Here is a 20,763-nt window from a genome sequence, read left to right as displayed (position 1 = left end):
GGATGTCGTCCTTGGGGAATATACGTAAACAGTAGCTACGAGGGGTGCACACTCCCCTACACCCCCACCCCAACCCCCACACCCTCACCCTATCTTGTCCTGAAATACTGTTAACTGAAAAGTGAAACTCAAGTGTGCACACAGCTCCCCTCACCCCTCCCTTTTCTCAATAATGTGCAGTACAAGCAAACAGTAGGTATTTCATCAGAAATGCTGACAGTTAAATATCCGTGTGTAATGGTCACTTTCTTTTGTTGAGAGGTCGGAGAAAGCGACCTGAGAAAAGAATATCCAAAAACCATTTTGAAAGTCCCGCCGAACCCTAAATAGTAGACGTATGGTTGGTTAAATCGGTCAAAGGTTAGCTGACGCAACCTTCTACAAGGGTTTGTTAAATAGACTCAGTATAGTGTAACGCATGATACTGATCCTACCTTTACTGCAGCCAGGCAAGGTATACTCATCACATCCACTGCTTCTGATGACTTGAGATGTGATGTGAGATGGGTGGCAGGAATTACCTCGACTTGTATACCTATCTTCGTTGCCAGATCTTTCTATAAAATTCAGAACACATTGGAACTCGGTCTAAATATTGCGGAAGTTTGTATCTAACACAAAACAAATTATGACTGAATCTACAGTTACAATAAAACACTTTAAACACTGTTGAACACATCCTACTAACAAGAAGAACAGGTTGAATACAGGATATATCTTTTAAAAAGAGAATGAAAAAACCCCAGCATACTACTTTTTTGTAAAACAACACAGCAGTGGTATAAAATGGGTTACATGTATGCAGACAACTGAAGTCCATGACATATAAGGTTGATCATCTTTCACAATACTATACACGATAAGTGAGATGGGAGAGTCAGTCCGTGTAGGTCATGTAGTTTTCATATGTAGTAACCAGTAGAAAAAACAACGTCAAATGCACCCAAGTATAAAACGGTGCAGTGCATTATATAATTCATATACAGTATAAGTGAAACCAGTCATGTAACCGTGAGTTCTGTAAGAGAATTACGCATTGCATTAGAAATACAGCCGACCATATGAAACGACTTGGCCCACAGATTATATGCAGTGAACTACTACGAATAAAATACAAACACTGAATAATTGTAGTGTAAGATAAGACTTGACATGTGTAATACATCCCACCAAGGATTCAAACTGAATAATTGTAGTATAAGATACCAATTGTTGACAATGATAGTAAGTCAGATCTATAGAATAGGTAAAATGAAATTAATTATAGAAATCTAAATCGTTGGATCAAATGGTTATAATTGACACAGTGTCATCAAGATGTTTGCAGTTAATGAGATTTGTTCCGTTGATTGTATTGAATCTACCGTTAAATCATACATTTGAAATACAGTTGCACAAGGCAAAACTCTGTCTAATATTATTATGAAGGGCTTGAATGCATAAAAAAATATCCCAAAGAATTAAAATAACATCATACTACTTTCAGAAAAATAGCAGACAAATTAAGTCACTGAAGTCAGTGATATAGCGGATTGAACACCCTTCCTTCTTGCTCGGTGGCGAAAGGGTACTCACGGTATAGGAGCTTAAATGCATCCAACTAGGCACTGATGCCGTCCATCACAGCTTCCCCGCCCAATTTTCGTATCATCAAAACACGTCAAACCATAGTAACGTAACGGTGAGGTTTTTTTTCGTAGAATTTTTACGGATTGTATTAGAAATAAAGCTGACCATATGAAATGACTCGACCTATACTATATGCAGTGAAGTACTACGAAAGAGAATACAAATGCTGAAAAACTGTAGTGTAAGAAATGAACTGTTGACAAAATAGTAGGTTACGGAAATAACTGAAATTGTATACATGTATGTAAATGTACGTCGTTGGCATCAAGTGGTTCTAACTATGACAATGTTATAAAAAATGTTGTGAAATATATGCCTACAATGAAAGAGCAAATGTGATGCAAGTGATATTAGAAGAAGTGAAATTGTTGTGAAATATATGCCTACAATGAAAGAGCACATGTGATGCAAGTGATATTAGAAGAAGTGAAATTGTTGTGAAATATATGCCTAAAATGAAAGAGCAAATGCGATGCAAGTGATATTAGAAGAATTGAAATTGTTGAACCTTATGGACGAGTCGATGGAAAAAGGAGAGTGTCATTACATACATGTTTTCTTGCTGCTTGTATATATGTTGATTTGGTGAATGACTGCAGTCGAGGGAACTCGGACCCTGACAGAAACGTAATTATATGCATACAGTATATATACAGACAGTGTGCTGAGCGCATCTTACGATTACGTACATCAGTATAATCTAAACACATGATTGTATTATGGGGTAGGAGTTTAACGAACACCTTAAGCATCATCAAAAACGTTTATCAGCCAAAAAGATTCGTACCAAGTTCCAACTACTACAAAGTAATACATGCATATATACCCTAGTTCGTTCAATGCATTTGCACAAGGTTCACAATACGTATGTTTGTACAAACTTAGCTGACTATCCTCTTTTTTCAGCTCAAGATCCCAGTTAGGTCCTAAGCAGCGCATGCTATTCGGGGCGACTTAAATTAAGGGATCAGGTGGTCAGGCTCGGTGACCTGGTTAACACATGTCATCGTATCGCCATGGCATAGATCGATGCTCATGATGTCGATCTCTGGATTGTCTGATCCACTCGCCGAATAAAGCTGCAGTAATGCAGAATGCGATATTAACCACCACGACCACCGCCAACAACAACTACAAGTACAACTACAACTACAATTAATTCTCCATGTCTCCATTTCTCCATAACTTATTCATCAAAGGACTTCAGGAGATCCACCACTTTCTGATGGCCTTTACCACTAGCCATTTCCGCTGCTGTCTTTCCAAACTTGTTCCGCGCGTTAATGTCCACAAACTTCCTTTCGAGGAGAAACTCTACCGTCTGCACCTCTCCTCCATCACATGCCAAGTGAAGGATCGTATTTCCACTGTCAGTCACTAATGACATATTAGCTAATTTGAATCTTAAGAACTGTACCACTCTTGTATGCCCGTTCCATGCTGCCCACATCACCGGTGTCAGACCGTACATCCCTCTACAGTTAATGTCAGCCTGACCTTCATCAAGCATCTCCAGCACAGTCTCCAGATCCCCCGTAATGCTGGCTTCAAGGAGGCGTAGGTCTTTAAAAGATTAAGATGCTGTTGTTATACAAACAGAGAAGAAAAAGACGTAACGTAAATATTTTACTTTTTTTCTCAAATAAATTGATTGATACAAAACATGAACTTAGCACGGTGACAGTCGGGTCGGAAGAAATTAATGGAAGACTGAGTGTCTTGTCACACGGAACGAAAGTCGATAGGGAAGTGGGTGATTAAGTTTAGTTTTACTCTGCTTTTGGTTATATTTGTGGTTTGGGGGATCAAGTCAAAACATGGATTACAGAATAGTCTCGTTTCCTGTTTACTGGATTTACCTATTACCTACAGCTTAGTGTGATAACTACTCCAGCATTTTTAGACTAATTCATTGTAAAGGACACATAAATATTAATCAGTATGCAATGTCACCCTCCTAAACACATCGTGCAGCGTGCTCTGTCAAACCCACTCGTAACTACTTGACGCTTGACGTGACCTACAAAAAGACTCATACCCTTCTCGTACGCCATCATTGCCAAGACTAGTGGCAAACCAATCAAATTGCTCGTACTAAAACGCATTTCAAACATGAAAATGGCGGAACGGTTGAATATTGAAACTTCGGTAAACTATACCAAACACAATGTAAAGAAACTTTGAACTAAAGAATGAATAACTTTCAACACTGAAACATATTTGCAAAGAGAATGACCGTATTGCTGTTTTACTCTCATAATATCCTACGTACACATGGTCACGAGAGGGGTACGAGACGTCATCCGGCTTCCTGGAATGAATGTTACGAATGTGTCAAACCGACTTGCAACACAAACAAAACATATTAGTATTATCACGCATACACTAATACACTCCTTCTTTCACCTGTGCTTCCATTTCACTCTCTCTCTCTTAACATCCTTGCGCGGTAGTGTTATAACTTGTGCAGCAGTGCTTCATCCTACATACACTGTACCTACAAATTCAGCGCGCTATATTTAGACTTGTTCCAGATGTAGACAGACGGATCAACAAAGTGCTCTAAGGAACTTATACCAGAATTAAGTGTCATCAGAGGAGTATATAAGAGCAAGTACCAATATCGCAACAACGGTTCAACAATGAGGAGTATATAAGGTTAGGACACCTCTTGCTTTTCCAACACAAACTTACTCACGACATCCCTGAGATATTGATCCCCTGCAAACACAAACAAAACATATTAGTATTATCAGTTTAAGAACTGGCTGGTGAAGGGCACGGGACTGATCATTTTAGCAATATCTGTTGAAGTGTTGTTTTGCTACAGCTTGCCATTAAAGTGTGTTGTGACTGAAGACTGGTCAGTCTCATTTTAGTTACTTTGCATTCAAAGTACTAATACATACTGGATTACGTAAATATTTTAGTGAAAGAAATGAGGCATTTTCCAATGGAATGCGTTGGAAATACTATAACAGTTCAAGCAACAACAACAACGCAACAACGAATGATATCAAAACTAAAACATCTTACAAATGCTTCTATACTTTTAAACATATACACTATTACAAGCTTTCTGACATTTGCAACACAAAAGTTTTTATATTATTAATGAGATTTTTATAAGCCACACAGGTTTGTGTTTGAAACTCTTTTTACGTGCGTCTAATTGGAGATGTTATAACACTAAATACACTAATACACTCCTTCTTTCACTTGTGCTTCCATTTCATCCTCTTCCTTTACATTGTTGCGGGATAGTGTCATAACCTGTGCTGCAACGCTTCATCTTCCATAAAGTGCACCTATAGATTCAATAAGGGATCACAGTGTGCTTATTATCAGTTGAAGAACCGGTTGGTGAAGGGCACGGAATTGATCAGTTTAGCAATGTCTGTTCAAATGTTGGTTTGCTTCAGCTTGCCAATTTGTCGTTGTCTTAAAATGTATTGTGTCTGAAGACTGGTCAGTCTCATTTTAGTTACTCTGCATTCAAAGTACTAACACATAATGGATTACTTAAAGGTCACATGCAACCAAAAAATCAAACATAATTAAAACACATTTATCACTTATTCATGAGATATAATATACATTGCTGCTTTTTAAAAAAGAAATAAACACAATTATAACCGTACAATCGCGATTCAAAAGTGCAATATTTTGTACTTGGGCTTACTTCCCCCGAAACGAAGCCCTCGGGAGACCGAACCCAGTCATAGCGGGTGGATATGCACTCAAGTGTAACGACGGCTTCCGACTGGCTGTTTCATTTGCTGATATGCTGAGGGTTCATTGTGTGTACAGAAAGATGATCTGTTTGATGGGCATTTTAGAAGTATAGCCAGTGACAATGAAGTAAGATTCTTTATGGATAACAACTTCTTTTATTGTACTTGATGCGTCGTTTCAGTATGGATTCATATACTGTTGTCATATACACGAAAAGAAGTCGTTATCCATAAAGAATGTAAATAGGGATGTTGGGTTTCGAAAATACATGTTCTCTGAATTTGCGCTCGATCCAATAAAAATCATGTCAGTAGAGATGGTAAACTACTGCGTGGCTGGAATCTCGTCCAAGAACAAAGCAGGACTTGAAACTGACAAGAGTTGGCACAAGTTTCCGTCAGACCCAGTCATCCGAAAAAAATGAATGTAGTTTGTTTGCAACCCACAGACATAAAAACATGTTATGTGTATCACACGCGCCTAAATACATGTGGCAGGCACGGGACTCGGTTGCATGAGTCATAAATCAACTTATTTTCTTTGTCGTATAGCCTGATAGGTGTTAAGTTCAAACTGCACGTGGTCAATGATTGAAGCTGTGTATTGCATGTTGTCTTTAGCAGAGAGGCAGACAGACATATAGGTGTGAATAAACCAGACACTGAGCTTTCTCTGTGACAGAGACTGCTTACCACAATTGTTTTACGTAACGAGTAGATTATTTACTTGTTTGTGTACACATCCAAGATTAGACTACTGCTCACGACCTCAGACGCTGGGCAGGCATACTGTTCCAAGCTCCGCGAACCTATTCACTGCGCATGCGTTATGGGCGCAGCGCAGCACAGCTGTTGAAACCAGTTTTCCCCCAGCGCTGGGGGGAATTTAGTGAAACGTTTGAACTCCGATTTCGCGGGCTTTTTTTTTCATCGCGTTTTTTTCAACTTTATAGGTTGAATTGGCATTTTTTATTTGTTTCGGTAAGTGCATACCGAAAGGTACCAGAATCTGCAAAGTTGTGTTTTACGTTGCATGTGACCTTTAAATATCTTAGTGAAAGAAATAGGGCTTTTCCAATGGAATTGGTTGGAAATACTACTACTGTTCAAACACCAACGTCTCAACAACGGTACAACAATGACTAATATCACAACTAAAACATCTTACAAATGCTTCTACACTCTTGAACACATACACTATTGCAAGCTTTCTGACATTTGCAACACAAAAGTTTTCAAATTATTAGTCAGATTTATATAAGCCACATTCTAGATATGAGTTTAAGCACCAAAAAACCTCGTAAGTTCCAATTTGTGTTTGAAATTCTTTTGACATACGTCAGTGTAACAACAGATTTAATAAGGGGTCGCCGCATGGCTCCGTTAATGATGACCAAATCTGATCGTCTGTCATGTGTAATCCAACCCCACACCATGGCACTACCACCTCCATATCGATCATAGTCAAGAATTGCTGCTCTGGCACATCGCTCCCCGCTCCGACGCCAACAACGTTTTCTGCCATCTGTGAATCGTAGGCAAAACCTTGACTCATCAGAGAACATGCTGAAACGCCAGTGGCGCATAGCCCGTCCCTGATGCTGCCTAGCCCATGCCAATCTTTGGCGCTTATGGTGAGCTGAAAGGGTGACACCCTTAAAAGGCCGTCTTGCTTTCAGACGAGCTTGACAGAGGCGGTTTTTAACGGTTGAAGTTGAAATGCGTCTTCCAGTGAGTGTGCGGAATTCTCTATTGATGGCAGGGGCCGATTTAACGTAATGAGACGATCCTGTCGTGGTGTCGTTGATTTTGGTCTACCACGCCCAGGTCTCGTTGCAACCCCACCCGTTTGACGGTACTTATCCCACAGGCGTGAAATTACACTTTTTGATTTACCCATCTGCCGGGCAACTTCACATAATGAAGTTAAGTAAATGAAGTTAATTGCGTTAGTGATTGCGACTTCTCCAGTACATTTACAGGAGTTAACTTCTGTATGCACGTGTAGCACGTGCTGGGCATGCATTATGCGAAATTCCATTGTCATTGGATGTTGTGTTTGGGAGATACGCCACGATAACGGACCCTGTCACAGTCAAAGTCATCTACATTCAATTTCTTGGTTCCCTTATTTTCTGTCGGTAGTATATATAAGGGGAGGTACTTCTTGCTCTTGCAACACAGACTTACCCACACCTCCATCGGGAAGTAAAGGCACTGTAAACCCAAACAATATTATATTAGTATTATAAGTTTAAGGACTGACTGGTGCAGGGCACGGAGTTGATCATTTTAGCAATGTCTGTTCAAATGTTGTTTTGCTTCAGCTTGCCAATTTGCCAATTTGCCTTTTTTTTAAATGTATTGTGTCTGAAGACTGGCCATTCTCATTTTAGTTACCCTGCATTCAAATTACTATTGGAAATACTATTACTGTTAAAACAACAACAACAACAACATCACAACAATTTTGCAACAATGAATAATGTCAAAACTAAAGTATCTTAAAAATGCTTCAATACAGACATACTTTGAATACATACCCTACCGCAAGCTTTCTGACATTTGCAATACAAAAGTTTTCACGTTATTTGTCAGATTTACATAAGCCACACTCTGGATATGAGTTAAAGCACCAGTAAACCTTGTAAGCTTCGGTTTGTGTTTGAAATTCTCTTGATATACGTTTAATTGAACATAATATAGCCCTGAGAAACACGCTTCCATTAATACATTCCTATCACCTCCAGTGCTTCCATTTCACTCTCTTCGCCTACATTTTAAGAGACAGTGTTACACCACATGCAATAATGTTTCATATTTTATACACTGTACCTGTAGATTCTGTAAAAGGGTAGAGGCGTGCTATATTTAGACATTTTACACAAACTTAACATAGTAGTATTATCACAAAGCAGCGTGCTCTGTATACATCGAGCTCTGTCAACCGGAAACTTGAAAATCGTGAAAATGTCAAAACGAGGTTCTGCGGCTAGAAAACTTACAGAACTACACTGAGTAAGCGCAAAATACACAAAACATGTGTAAACAGTGAGCCAAGTCCATTGTGAATCATTTTACTACCTCATCAAACAGGGGCAGTCTACCTAAACCTTGACATAAAATAAAGTCTTAGAAATACGGTGTAGTTAGAGGTTGAAATTAAAATTCATTCGTAAACACAATTTTTTTTATGAAAGAAGGAATTGGAATTTAGTGTAACCAGAGTTGTTTGTGGTGTCCATTTTTACTTTCACTCGAGAACATTCGGATCGTCATTGAATAAAAAAATGAGACTCATGTTTGGGTGTCGGCAGTTCCGATCGGTACCTCGATACTGTTGTGTGCTGTTAATGGTACTTATTACCTAACTGACACACAGAGTGAGTGAGTGTTTTTAGTTTTACGTCAAACTCAGCAACATTCCAGCTATATGTTGGCGGTCTGTAAATACTCGCGTCTGGACCAGACAATCCAGTGATCAACAGCGTGAGCATCGATCTGCACAACTGGGAACCGATGACATGTGTTAACAAAGTCACCGATTTGAGTTGCCTCTTACGACAACCAAAGTCGCGTTTTATGGCAAGCATGGGTTTCTGAAATTCTACGCCGGACCTTCAGAGGCCCTTTACATTGAGAAAACCTCAACAGATTCTAGTCTATGGATCTCTACTCCAGTTTACAGCAGTGTCACGGGCAGTGTGCACCATTTGTAATGTGTAGTTACTCACGTCTTCTTCGGCAATTCGGACGTTCTGCAAACACAAACTTACCAACAGTGGGACGCTGGAAAGACGGACCTTCAAACAATCAAAACATCTTAATATTACCTGTTCAAGAACTGCTTGGTGTCAGGGCGGTATAATCATTTTAGAAATTACAGTTCAGATGTTGTTTTGCTCCTGCTTGCCACTTTTACCCCAAATGCAATGTCTGAAGACTTCTCATTCTCATTTTATTTACATTGCACTGAAATAGCTGTTACATAATTGACAGAAATCAGGCTTTTCCCAGTGGAATGGGTTGGGCCGCTTTTACATAATGAGGCTTCAGGGTGACTGAGTGAGTTTAGTTTTACGTCAAACTCAGCAATATTCCAGCTATATGTTGGAGGTCTGTAAATACTCGCGTCTGGACCAGACAATCCAGAGATCAACAGCATGAGCATCGAATTGAGAACCAATAACATGTGTCAGGATGTCTGATCACAAGATCCCGTTAGTCGTCTCCTACGACAATCATAGCCGCCTTTTATGGCAAGCAGGGTGTGCTGAAGGCCTATTCTATCTCGGAGCTTCACGGGTCGTTTGGCAATTCGAAGATCTCGCTGGAAGCTTCCTTCAAAAGATTGCTAATTTGCCATTTTCCCCAAACGCAATGTGTCTGAATTCCCATTTTACTTACATTGCATTGACGTAGCTATTATAGCTATTAATTGATTACTTTTACTTTATTGATAAAAATGAGGCTTCTTTCCTATGGAATGGGTTGGAAAAACTTTATGTGTCATTCTCAAAAGCTATTTGGTGTGCAAAAGATAACAAATTCAAATGTCTCTATTTTCACAAATGACAAGCTACCCTTGGAAGGTTCACATATCAATAATATTTGAGGCTTAATTATGTTCAATTTTGTTATGAAGACTTATTAAACTTATTAGGTCGAAGTCACAATGTTTTTCCTGTAACAACAGTAATATTCATATATTCCTTAAAATACATTGATACTTAAAGATATTGCATTGTAAATTCTAGCTGTTATACCAAAGACAGGATCGTTATGCCAAAGACACGCTATGCTATTGGAAAGAAAATATGTCAAATAAATTTGAAATTTAAATTTAATTGCAACAATCTTTGATCTATCTGTAATGAAAGAAAGGCTTCTTTGCATGTTACACTCAGAAGTATAGTAAGTGTGACATGTTATATCCATATCTGGAAATTTGGTGACTAACAATGACACGTTTGTTACAGAGAAGACAATTCGATTGTATATTTGAATTAGGACAAGAAAACATCAGTGACATTGATGATAAGCTACGTTCATACCACTCAGTTTCTAAAAATGTTGTGTTTACCATACATGAAGTGCATAATGTATCGTCTTATATAGTCTATATATTAGAACTTAAAGACATATCAGCGTTCCTGGAAAGACATTTCAGAACAAGTTGATGGAAGGCAAAGAAGAATTAAATCCTGATGTAAAAGAAAGACCAATAGATATTGTGCTTTAAATAAACAACAATTAAAGTAGCAAATTTAAAACATTGTCAGTTCCAACAAAATCAGCGAAAGCACTATCGTGTCACAGGATTGTCTGCTCCGCTATTTGATTGGTAAATTCTGATCGTCTACAAGTGGTGGACTTGCGGTACCGCGGTACTGCGGTACAGCTGTGCAGCTTGAGGCAACAAACGTACACCTTCGTTTTCAGTCTTTCACATTTGTCTGCGGCGGATGCTGCCGGTATCAACAAACGGTTAGTCTGTGCAGATGCATCATTCTTGCATGAACCAAATAACTCCATTTACATTGCAAAAGGGTGACCCAGTGAGCCTTTAGCTTAAGAAAAGGTTCACCTGCTTCGTGTAGGACTTTCGAATTGCAGATGGGAAAGGATGGGTTTAGGTCATGCAAGACCAATTAGTTACCTGTAAACGGAAGGGTTCGTCTTTGGGAACCCAATGGAGAATTATTTTCGACGATTTCTACATCTGATATTAACCACTTTTTCTCATTTTCGCCAAAATGGAAAGTGATTTGGTCGGCAACCGAGACAGATAATTCCAAGAGAGGTTTACCTGATCACTCTGTTGTCTGATGTTCTGACTCACTCAGCTCTCGCAGTTCCACCTTTATCTTGCTGTCCTTGATATCTAGATCCTGATCACGCAGGAACTGAAGGATGATATGTTTTACGTCCTTGTGCTTTATGACCATGTCAATGGCATCATCTCTGGTTGGATGTGTGAAGGAAAAGATCAGACTTCCCCAAAACACCTTTCTAAGTTTACAAACACAGAGCTCCTGGAGCTTTTTGCCCAAACATCGCCACCAAACCTTGGGTATATAAAAGAGACGATTGTTGGATAAAATATTAAAGTTGAAGTTTGTTGAATAACTGCCATCCGTATTGGCGTCGACATAAACAATCAGTGTTTCACCTGGAATATTGGAAATTCATATATAATAACTAAATATACATATTACAAAACAATATAACATACATCATCTCCACATAACTATACTGTCATAAAAATTAGGCGATTTGTATTTTTTACGAAATTTACTTATTAAATATTGTATTGAAGGAATAGTCAAAATATGTAACAAATGTGTTGGTAGCATGATTCTACACAAGTACACAATTGAAAAATGGATTTTACCTGAAAATGTTTATTTTGTTGAGATTTCTTACAGGGATTAAAAAGGCATCGCCACAACTTAATAGAGGTCACCTTCCATTTGAAATTGTGCAGTAAAGAGCACTCCCTCTCTGGCGATAAAAATCCAGATTATTTTCAGAAATTGGCAAGCGTTTTGAAGGAGGTTCAATGTCAAGTCAGTACGTCAAATCTTGACTCTGCGACATTGAACATCGCCATTGAAAGAATGCAGGCTGGAGATTACCAATCGTCTGTTGCCAAGGGTCTGAATGTTAGTGTGTCCAAGATATCACGGATTGCAGTTCGTTACAACCAAACAGGTATAACAAATGGCCGCTCCCGTTCAGGCAGAACTCGAGTTATTAGTGCAGCCCAAGATCAGTACATCTGGGTACTATATTTGCGTGACCATCCTGCCATGGGTGAGCACAGCAGCCAGGGTGCCTGAACTTCGGAGGCTATCCAGTCAAACTGTACGGAACAGGTTGAAAGGGACTGGTGTGAGAGTCAGAAAACCAGATGTCGGAGTCGTCACCATCGCGCTGGACGAGTTATACGTTTTAATATACAACATTTTCGCAACAGATTTCCTGTCCATGCGTATCCTTTGGGGGATAGTATAACAATTACTTAAGAAACAGTTTCTTCATTTAAATATCAAATACATATAGGTGAATGGAGAATTGTTTTGTCTTTCTAAAAATTGATAGTCAAAGGTATCTCACATCCCTTCTTTCTAGAGGGACGTGTTACGAGTGTGTATTTTCTGTATATGTTGTTATTAATTCAGTATTAATTATTATTGGGTTACAGTGTTTAGTATTTTGAATAATAAATATGGTGGGTAGCATTTCGTATGATAGATGATCCGCATTTTTAGGATTTGGGCAGCAGGCCTGTCCGGGAATTATCTGCCCTTGACGTCCTGTTTGTTTACTTCCGGGAGATATTGTTTTGATGGCACTTTACAGTGTTGGCGATGATTGTATGTGCTCGTACTTTCGAGAAATGACTGATAGTATATATAAAGGCTACTTGCCGTGTATTTAGTTGCGCACATTCATTGGAGTTACATCATTGCCAACAATCATCAACGCCTGACCTTCATTAACCGCTGTCAGACCGATGACTGTGTTTACATTCTGCATAGTTGATTCTCTCTTACCCTAAGACTTTGGTGAGTTTACTATATTATATTTTGTGACCCAACTATATTATATTTTGTGACCCATTGCCTTAGATTTTGTCTCACTTGTTTTGAATTTGTAATCAGCATTGTGAAATTGACTTGTGACCTTGTATACCTTGCTCTCGTTGCATAATAATATATAATTTGAACGTTTATGACTTGTCTTTGTTCTGTTTTGCTGGTTCAAAAGGGGATTTCTTACATCGTTTGTCACGATAAATTCTTAACCGTAACAAAAGTGGGGGCTCGTCCGGGATAGAATAAATTTGACATTTGAGACCATTTGTGAACTACATTCCAAATTTCTGGAAATTTGCAACAAGTTAATTGTGGAATCAGCAAAATGGTGTTTGAACTTGAGAAGTTTGCACTGTCCCCTGATAATCAGTCAGTTGAGGAAATCAGATTTATTGCAAATTTCTTCACATCTCAAACTTGATGCCAAACCTGCAATGAGGAAATTTCAGATTTTGAAAATTGTGTTGAATCAATATATTGATGAGGGAGTTTTTGATGATGATGTTTTAGAAATGGTGCCAGAGGAAGGTTCAGATAAATTGGAAATAAAGAAACTTGAAATTCAGTTTCAAATTCAAAAAGAGGAAAATAGAAAACAGGACGAACTGAGAAGGATGGAAATAAAAAGGAGAAAGAAATGGAAATGAAAAAGTTTGAGATGGAGAGAGAAATACAATTGAAGAAATTGCAAGTTGATACTGAAATTGCTCTGAAAAAACTTGAAAACCATTCTCAATCCTCAGATTCTTCCATATTTGATATTGCAAGTTATGCTAGACTTGTACCCACTTTTAATGAGAAAGAAGTAGACAAATATTTTCTACATTTTGAGAAAGTTACTGAAAATCTCAAGTGGCCCAGGGAGTCATGGACTATGCTGTTGCAAACTGTTTTGAAGAGTAAAGCTCAGGATGCTTATTCAGCTTTGTCAGTACAACAAAGCTCAGATTATGATCTTGTCAAGAATACAATTTTGAAAGTTTACGAGTTAGTGCCTGAGACCTATCGTCAGAAATTCAGAAATGCTCACAAAAGGGACAATGAGACTTTCGTAGGGTTTGCTGGAGAAAAGGAAACATTGTTTTATAGCTGGTGTGGGTCTATGGAAATCACAGATTTTGATGGTTTGAGACAGTTAGTGTTGATGGAAGATTTCAAGCAGAGTGTTCATGCTGACCTTAAGATTTATTTGGATGAACAAAAGGTTGATGACTTACATAAGGCAGCAATGTTGGCAGATGATCATTGTTTGACTCACAAGAGTTCTTTTAGATCTCTGGGTAATGCAAAATGTTCTGGCCAAAATGGCTTTTCCCCAGTTAAGACTTCAGGATATGCATGTAACAGTGGTGTTAGAACAGGTTCAAATTCTAGTGGCAAGCAGTCGCATACACAGTCTACCAGTGTTTCTGATCCTGTTTGTGCATATTGTAAAAAGCCAGGTCATTTGGTTCCTGCATGTTACAAACTCCAGTTTAGAAATCAGGCTACATGTTCCCCAAATGCCTTTGTGTCCATCGCACCTAAGCTTTTCTTTCCAGGTGGTTCTGAGGAGAGTTTTGTTTGTGAGAGTAAGTCTCCAGATTCTGTAGTTTGGAAGGAGTTTTTGCCCTTTGTTTATAAGGGTTCTGTGTCACTTATGGGAGATAACTCTACCCCACGGCCCGTTATTATCTTGAGGGACATTGGGGCTCTTCAATCTCTGATTTTGAAGGATATTTTGCCTTTTTCGGATGAGTCTTCAGCTAACTCCTTGCATCAGGGTATAGGTAGCAATTCTTCTGTGCTCCTCTCCATTTTGTGAATTTGACTTCCGATCTGGTTTCAGGTGAGGTGAAATGGTGTTCTTGACACTCTCTCCCAGTTGCAGGTGTTGATTTATTGATCGGTAATGATCTTATGGAGACCAAAGTTGTCACTGTTTCGCCGGAGACCTCAGAAAAGGTGGAGGATGAATTTCCGGGTATTTATCCTTCTAGTGCAGTGACTCGTTCAATGTCGAAAGGCATTTCTTCCAAGGCTTCTTTGCAGAATGATACCATTTATGATTTGTACATTCATGGGTCATTCTTTGTGTGAGGTAGACACGGAGGACTTATCGTCAAAGAGTAGTAGCTCTTCAGGACTTCTTGTCAGGTCAGTTTGTCAGGTGGTGAACACATTCTTCCAGAGAGCAGCTTATTAGTGCACAGGGTGAAATTTTATGTCTAAGGTGTTTCAACAAGCTATGTACCAGTTAGGTATTAAGCAAGTTAAGTCTAGTGCTTATCATCCAGAATCACATGGAGCTTTAGAGACGTTTCATCAAACTTGGAAGAATATGATCAAGACTTATTGTTTTGAGACAGAGAAAGACTGGGGTGTGCATTTGTTGTTGTTTGCTGTCAGAGAGTCAGTTCAGGAAAGTTTAGGGTTTAGCCCCTTTGAACTTGTATTCGGTCACAGTGTGCGTGGGCCACTAAAGCATTTAAAAGAACAATGGCTGAATGACAGACCTGAGATCAATCTCTTAGACTATGTGTCTACATTTAGCGACAGACTATCAAAAGCAAGTGAGTTTGCCAGACAGAACTTGAAAGTTTCACAAATAAAAAATGAAGCTAAACTATGACAAAAAGTCAAAAGAGAGAAATTTCACTTGTGGTGAGAAAGTGTTAGTTTTGCTTCCCATTGCTGGTCAGCCACTGAGAGCAAGATATCAAGGTCCATATGTTGTTGACAAAAGGGTTAGCGACACAGACTCTGTCGTATTGACGCCTTGTCATCGTAAACAAAAGAGATTGTGTCATGTCAACACGATTAAGAAATATCATGACAGGTTAGAAACCAAACATGTCACTTGTATTGCCACACTCTCCCAGTTTCTGATTGTACTAAAGACAATTGTGAAAATGTTGTCAACATTGATGACAGTGTTACCAATGTGAAGTTTGATGATCTTAGTGATAATGTTTCACCAAAGTTGAGAAATTCTGATGTGTGAGCTCACCTTCATGAGAAACTATCACATTTATCCCCAGAGCAGAAAGTTCAGATGTCAGATTTGATTCATGAGTTCTCTCATGCATTTCCTGGTGTGCATGGTCGAACTGATGTTGTTAGCCATGATATAGATGTAGGTGTGCCTGTAAAACAACACCCTTATCGGATATCGGATGAATCCAGTGAAGCGTGAAATTCCACGGAAGGAGGTGAAATACATGCTGGACAATGATGCTACTGAACCCAGTGACAGTCCGTGGAGTTCACCCTGTGTTCTTGTGCCGAAGAATGGAGGTGGTTGGCGCTACTGTGCTGACATGAAGGGGACATGAAACGATTTCTTACATCGTTTGCCACGGTAAATTCTAAACCGTAACAGACGATTCATGCTAGATACATAATGTTGAACAAGAAGCATAACCAAGGACACCGAACAAATTTACCTACAGAACCCGCATTTGCAGATAGTTGGTAGTTCATTTAAGAGATACAAATGTATGACCTGTCATATAAATGGAACGTTCCTCAACATAGATCTTTGTTTGAACCTTGGGACTGAATGAAAAAGACGTAACTCGGTAATTCTGATGTGACACATATTTACATTGCATGAAATAAATTACAAAAATGGCCAAGAAACTTGTGTCAAAGTGCTGTAGTCATACCTTTAAACTGATTACTAGTAATTGATTTTGCACTTAGATTTCCGGCCACAATTGAATTCTCTGCCTTGCTCCCTCCACTCATTCCAGTAATGAAAGATGTACCTAAGAAACAAAAATACAGTTAGATAGCAGTCTGCATACACATCCCATCTAAGTACTATATGTCCCTTCTTGAAGTGTGGTATTGATGGAAACCCTAAAAATTACAGATTCGTATGGTTGTGATTGACTTTCTGTAAGATACTGACTTAGTATTTTGTATTTAGAGCCAGATATGTTACTGCTGATCATGCTCCTGCAAAGAAAGATTCTACAGTTTGTTTCCTGTAGACTTGTAACACGATTATACAATCTGCATTAGTGCAAACCACCTCCTCACTGTTTTAATTCCCTCGCGTATATAGGGGATGTCCGCCTTGTTTTGTAAAGGCCGTGGGACACTCCAAGAAAGGAGACATAACTGATGCGAACTTCTGCTCTTTCACGTGTTAAAATACTCAATATACAATCTTCACAAAGTGTTTGACAAACCTCGTGTCATGGTATTGCTCTTCAAACAATATTCTTTTCTAATGAGCTGAAGGGAGTCGGGAAGAAACTAAAACATACCATCATAACATCTCCTTTCGCTAGATCAACTGTGAAAGAGGATACGAGTCTGCTCCATAGTAAGTGGCACCCCCACCGTGAGGGTAATACAGGGTAATGTGATACTCCTCTCTGGATGATGAATAGGGGAGTTGCTGGGCCAATGTACACACATCATACGACAGGTGATGATATTTCCCACTATAATGGCCATCTTTGACGACTTACACAGAACGTATGGATTAAGGCCCAAATTACATGATCCCAATTTTCTTCAACTTTAGAGAGATTCCTTTACAGAATTATCGACACACCGTTGCTGGTCGACTCAGTTTGAGATGGACTCGCAAGGGCAGATGGGCAGACTTCAGACTTACAGTAAGACGTCATAGACCAGCTACACTCATGCACTTGACATTGAATTCCCTGTCAGCGGAGACACAATGGGATCTCCTTATCAAGTCATTTTCTCCAGATATAGGTATGAAATTTGAAACCGGCAAAGACTGTACTGTTCATTTGAAACAAGATAATATAAAGTTATATATTAGTTATAAATTTAATTAATGTGGAAGTTCTTCATGATGAAATATCGTGTATACCTTTGCACATATCTCTCTGAAGAGCCTCTTGGGCTTTTTCGTGATGAATTATGAAGGAATTCCACAGTCGATGTTGTTGGCTGGGACATCAATGTTGACTTTTATCTTGTTGTACTGATGGGTTGGGCATCAATGGTTGTAACCCAGGTGAAGTCATTCACCAAGAAGCAGCCATTTAAGAAGCAGTTTTGTGGGAAACCATTGCACCGTGTAAATACGTAATGGTGGAATAGAATACCAGCCCAACAGAATCCTTTGCCAGGATGAAGTTGGTTAGTCTTAAACAAAGAACAGAGGGCTTCAATATTGCTGCCCAGCACCGCCCACTTAACAATAGTACTGGCCGAATTCTGATGGTTGTGAAGAATGTTAATATGAAATGCTGATTAGGTATTAAGTTCACTGAGACCATTAAACAATGAAGTTGCTTAACCTTTCAAGATGAAGTTCTTCCAAGTTGATACGCAAAGCTTTTTTACAGAGTGCTAAATGTTTTGTCTGTTTGCTGAATAATGTTAAATGTTTTGTCTGTTTGCTGAATAATGTTGCAAACAGAACCATGAACGGGTAACTCTACTCTCGTGTCACCAACCGCAACGCTACTGAATGAAGTTTTGAATTACAGGTTCTGCTCTGAAGCCCAGAGGTTACAAACAAGAGAAATCGACAGATGCGAAGGTGTTGTATACATACCTGCAGAATGTTCATGTGCTCTTTGTGTCCTGGTTCCGAATGGTGACTCATTTCCCTTGCAACTACCGGAATGGAATGTTTATCTAAGAAACAAAGTTATATTCAATTACGACACGTCTTGCCGTGGTGGTTAGTGGTGGGTATAGGGGGCTGTGAGTTTTTTTGTTTTGTTTTGTTTTGTTTTTGTTTTTTTGTTTGTTTTTGTTTGTTTTTGTGTGTGTGTGTGTGTGTGTGTGTGTGTGTGTGTGTGTGTGTGTATGTGTGTGTGTGTGTGTGTGTGGACATGCTGTATGTCTAGTATATAAAGTGACGAAACCTTTCCACAGTTACGTAAAATCCATGCCATTGTAGTCCCAATCCCAAGACCTGGCAGGGATCATACAGATCCGTCGCATTATAGACCGATATCTCTCACTACCTGTGTCTGTAAAACTATGGAACGTATGGTGAATAAAAGATTATTTGGTATCTTGAAACCCATAATCTTACCACAAATATTCAATCGTAGTACCATTGATCATCTGGTACGTTTAGAATCCTTCGTTAAAAATGCTATAGTAAATAAACAACATGCTGTATCAATTTTCTGTGATCTTGAGAAAGCTTATGATACGACCTGGAAGCATGGTATTTTGAAGGACTTGGTTTGAGATGCCGTTTGTCTCTTTATATCAGAGTTTTTAAAAGACATGCAATATCAAGTCCGAGTGGGTTCAACCCTCTCTGATCCCTCAAGGTAGTATTTTGTCCGTCACTTTATTTAGTATTAAGATCAACAGTTTATCCAAGGTTTTAAATGATTCAATTGATGGATCGTTATTTGTGGATGATTTCAGTATTTCTTGTCGTGGTAAAAATATGCACAGTATTGAAAGACAACAGCAGTTGAATTTAAACAAAATAAATAAATGGTTTCTCGAAAACGGCTTTACATTTTCTAAGTTTTCAAAACTAATTGCATACATTTTTGTAGAAAATATAAGCCGCATAAGGGCCCTGAACTATCTTTAAATGGCACTCCCATCAAAGTTGTAAAGGAGGCCAAGTTCTTGGGTTTAATTTTCGATTCTCATTTAACCTTCCTACTGAACATTAAATCCCTTAAAGCTAAATGCCTGAAGTCACTAGATTTGTTGAAAGTTGTTTCCAGCTCAAAGTGGGGAGGGGATCAAACGACCATCTTACACCTATATCGATCACTTGGTCCTTTCGAAACTCGATTTTGGGTCCATCGTATATGGAGGAGCCTGCAAAAGCAACCTTAAACTTCTTGATTCTGTCCACCATCAAGGCTTGGGTCTTTGTCTTGGGTCCTTCAGAACTTCACCTATTGATAGTCTCTACGTTGAGGCCGATGAACCATCTCTTACACAACGTCGTATAAAATTGTCTTTACAATACATTACTAAAATATATGAATCTAACCCTGCCTATAACTGTGTGCTCAATCCGCTTTATGATGATTTGTATAACAAAAAGTCTTCTCTTGTTCCGCCTCTAGGGTACAGAATTAAACAATTTATTTCTTCGGCCAGCATTGACCTGGAAAGTATATCGCCTTCCCGTCTTCTTTCTTCTCCTACTTGGCAGTTGGTTAGGCCACAAGTTGACCTATCATTAACACCATTTAAAAATCAGAAACAAATGACTTACAATATATACAAGAATATCATCAATTAAAACACAAATATAACAATTACAAATCCTTATTCACAACGGGTCCAAGAACGGTGGCGCAGTAGCTTGAGACAAAGTCATTGGATCCAGAACAATATCTTCTAGACTACCTGAAAGCAGCTCTATTTTCACAGCTGAAGCTAACGCCACATTAACGGCTCTTAAATATATTCACCCTAAACATAAACAATGCATAATCTATTCAGATCCTCTGTCTTGTCTTCAGGCGGTTAAATATTTATCATGAAAATATCCACCTTTAACAGAAATTATTGAACTGTATAATGATCTTGCTACTGGCCAATACGACATCGTCTTTTGCTGGTTACCCAGCCACGTAGGCATTTCTGGTAACACGATGGCCAATCTTGCTGCCAAGGCAGCACTCAACAAATCTGTGACACCACTTCTTATTCCATACTCTGATTGATTACAAAGCTTGCATTAGAACGTACATCCATGATCTGATGCAGAAAAAGTGGGACACCCAGGTAGGTGTTAATAAATTACATGAAATAAAACCGTATATTGGTTGCACTTACTTGGGATGTTAGTCCAGATTTGAAGAGGTTATTTTACGACGATGTCGTAT

At 38.8% G+C, this 20,763-nt stretch overlaps 1 protein-coding gene across 1 annotated transcript; it reads right to left on the bottom strand.

The window, feature by feature from the left end:
- Nucleotides 1-2,815: 2,815 nt before the first annotated feature.
- On the bottom strand, nucleotides 2,816-3,683 carry LOC137265061 (ankyrin repeat domain-containing protein 29-like). Its single transcript, XM_067800381.1, has 2 exons — nucleotides 3,668-3,683; nucleotides 2,816-3,192 (listed from the first exon to the last, which is right to left on the bottom strand). Exons 1-2 carry the CDS (start codon nucleotides 3,681-3,683, stop codon nucleotides 2,816-2,818), a joined length of 393 nt encoding a protein of 130 aa, XP_067656482.1.
- Between the last annotated feature and the right edge of the window lie 17,080 nt (nucleotides 3,684-20,763).

This window comes from Haliotis asinina, chromosome 15 (assembly GCF_037392515.1).
Source record: "Haliotis asinina isolate JCU_RB_2024 chromosome 15, JCU_Hal_asi_v2, whole genome shotgun sequence".
Lineage (NCBI taxonomy): Eukaryota > Metazoa > Mollusca > Gastropoda > Lepetellida > Haliotidae > Haliotis > Haliotis asinina.
This window is presented reverse-complemented; position numbering and strand designations above follow the sequence as displayed.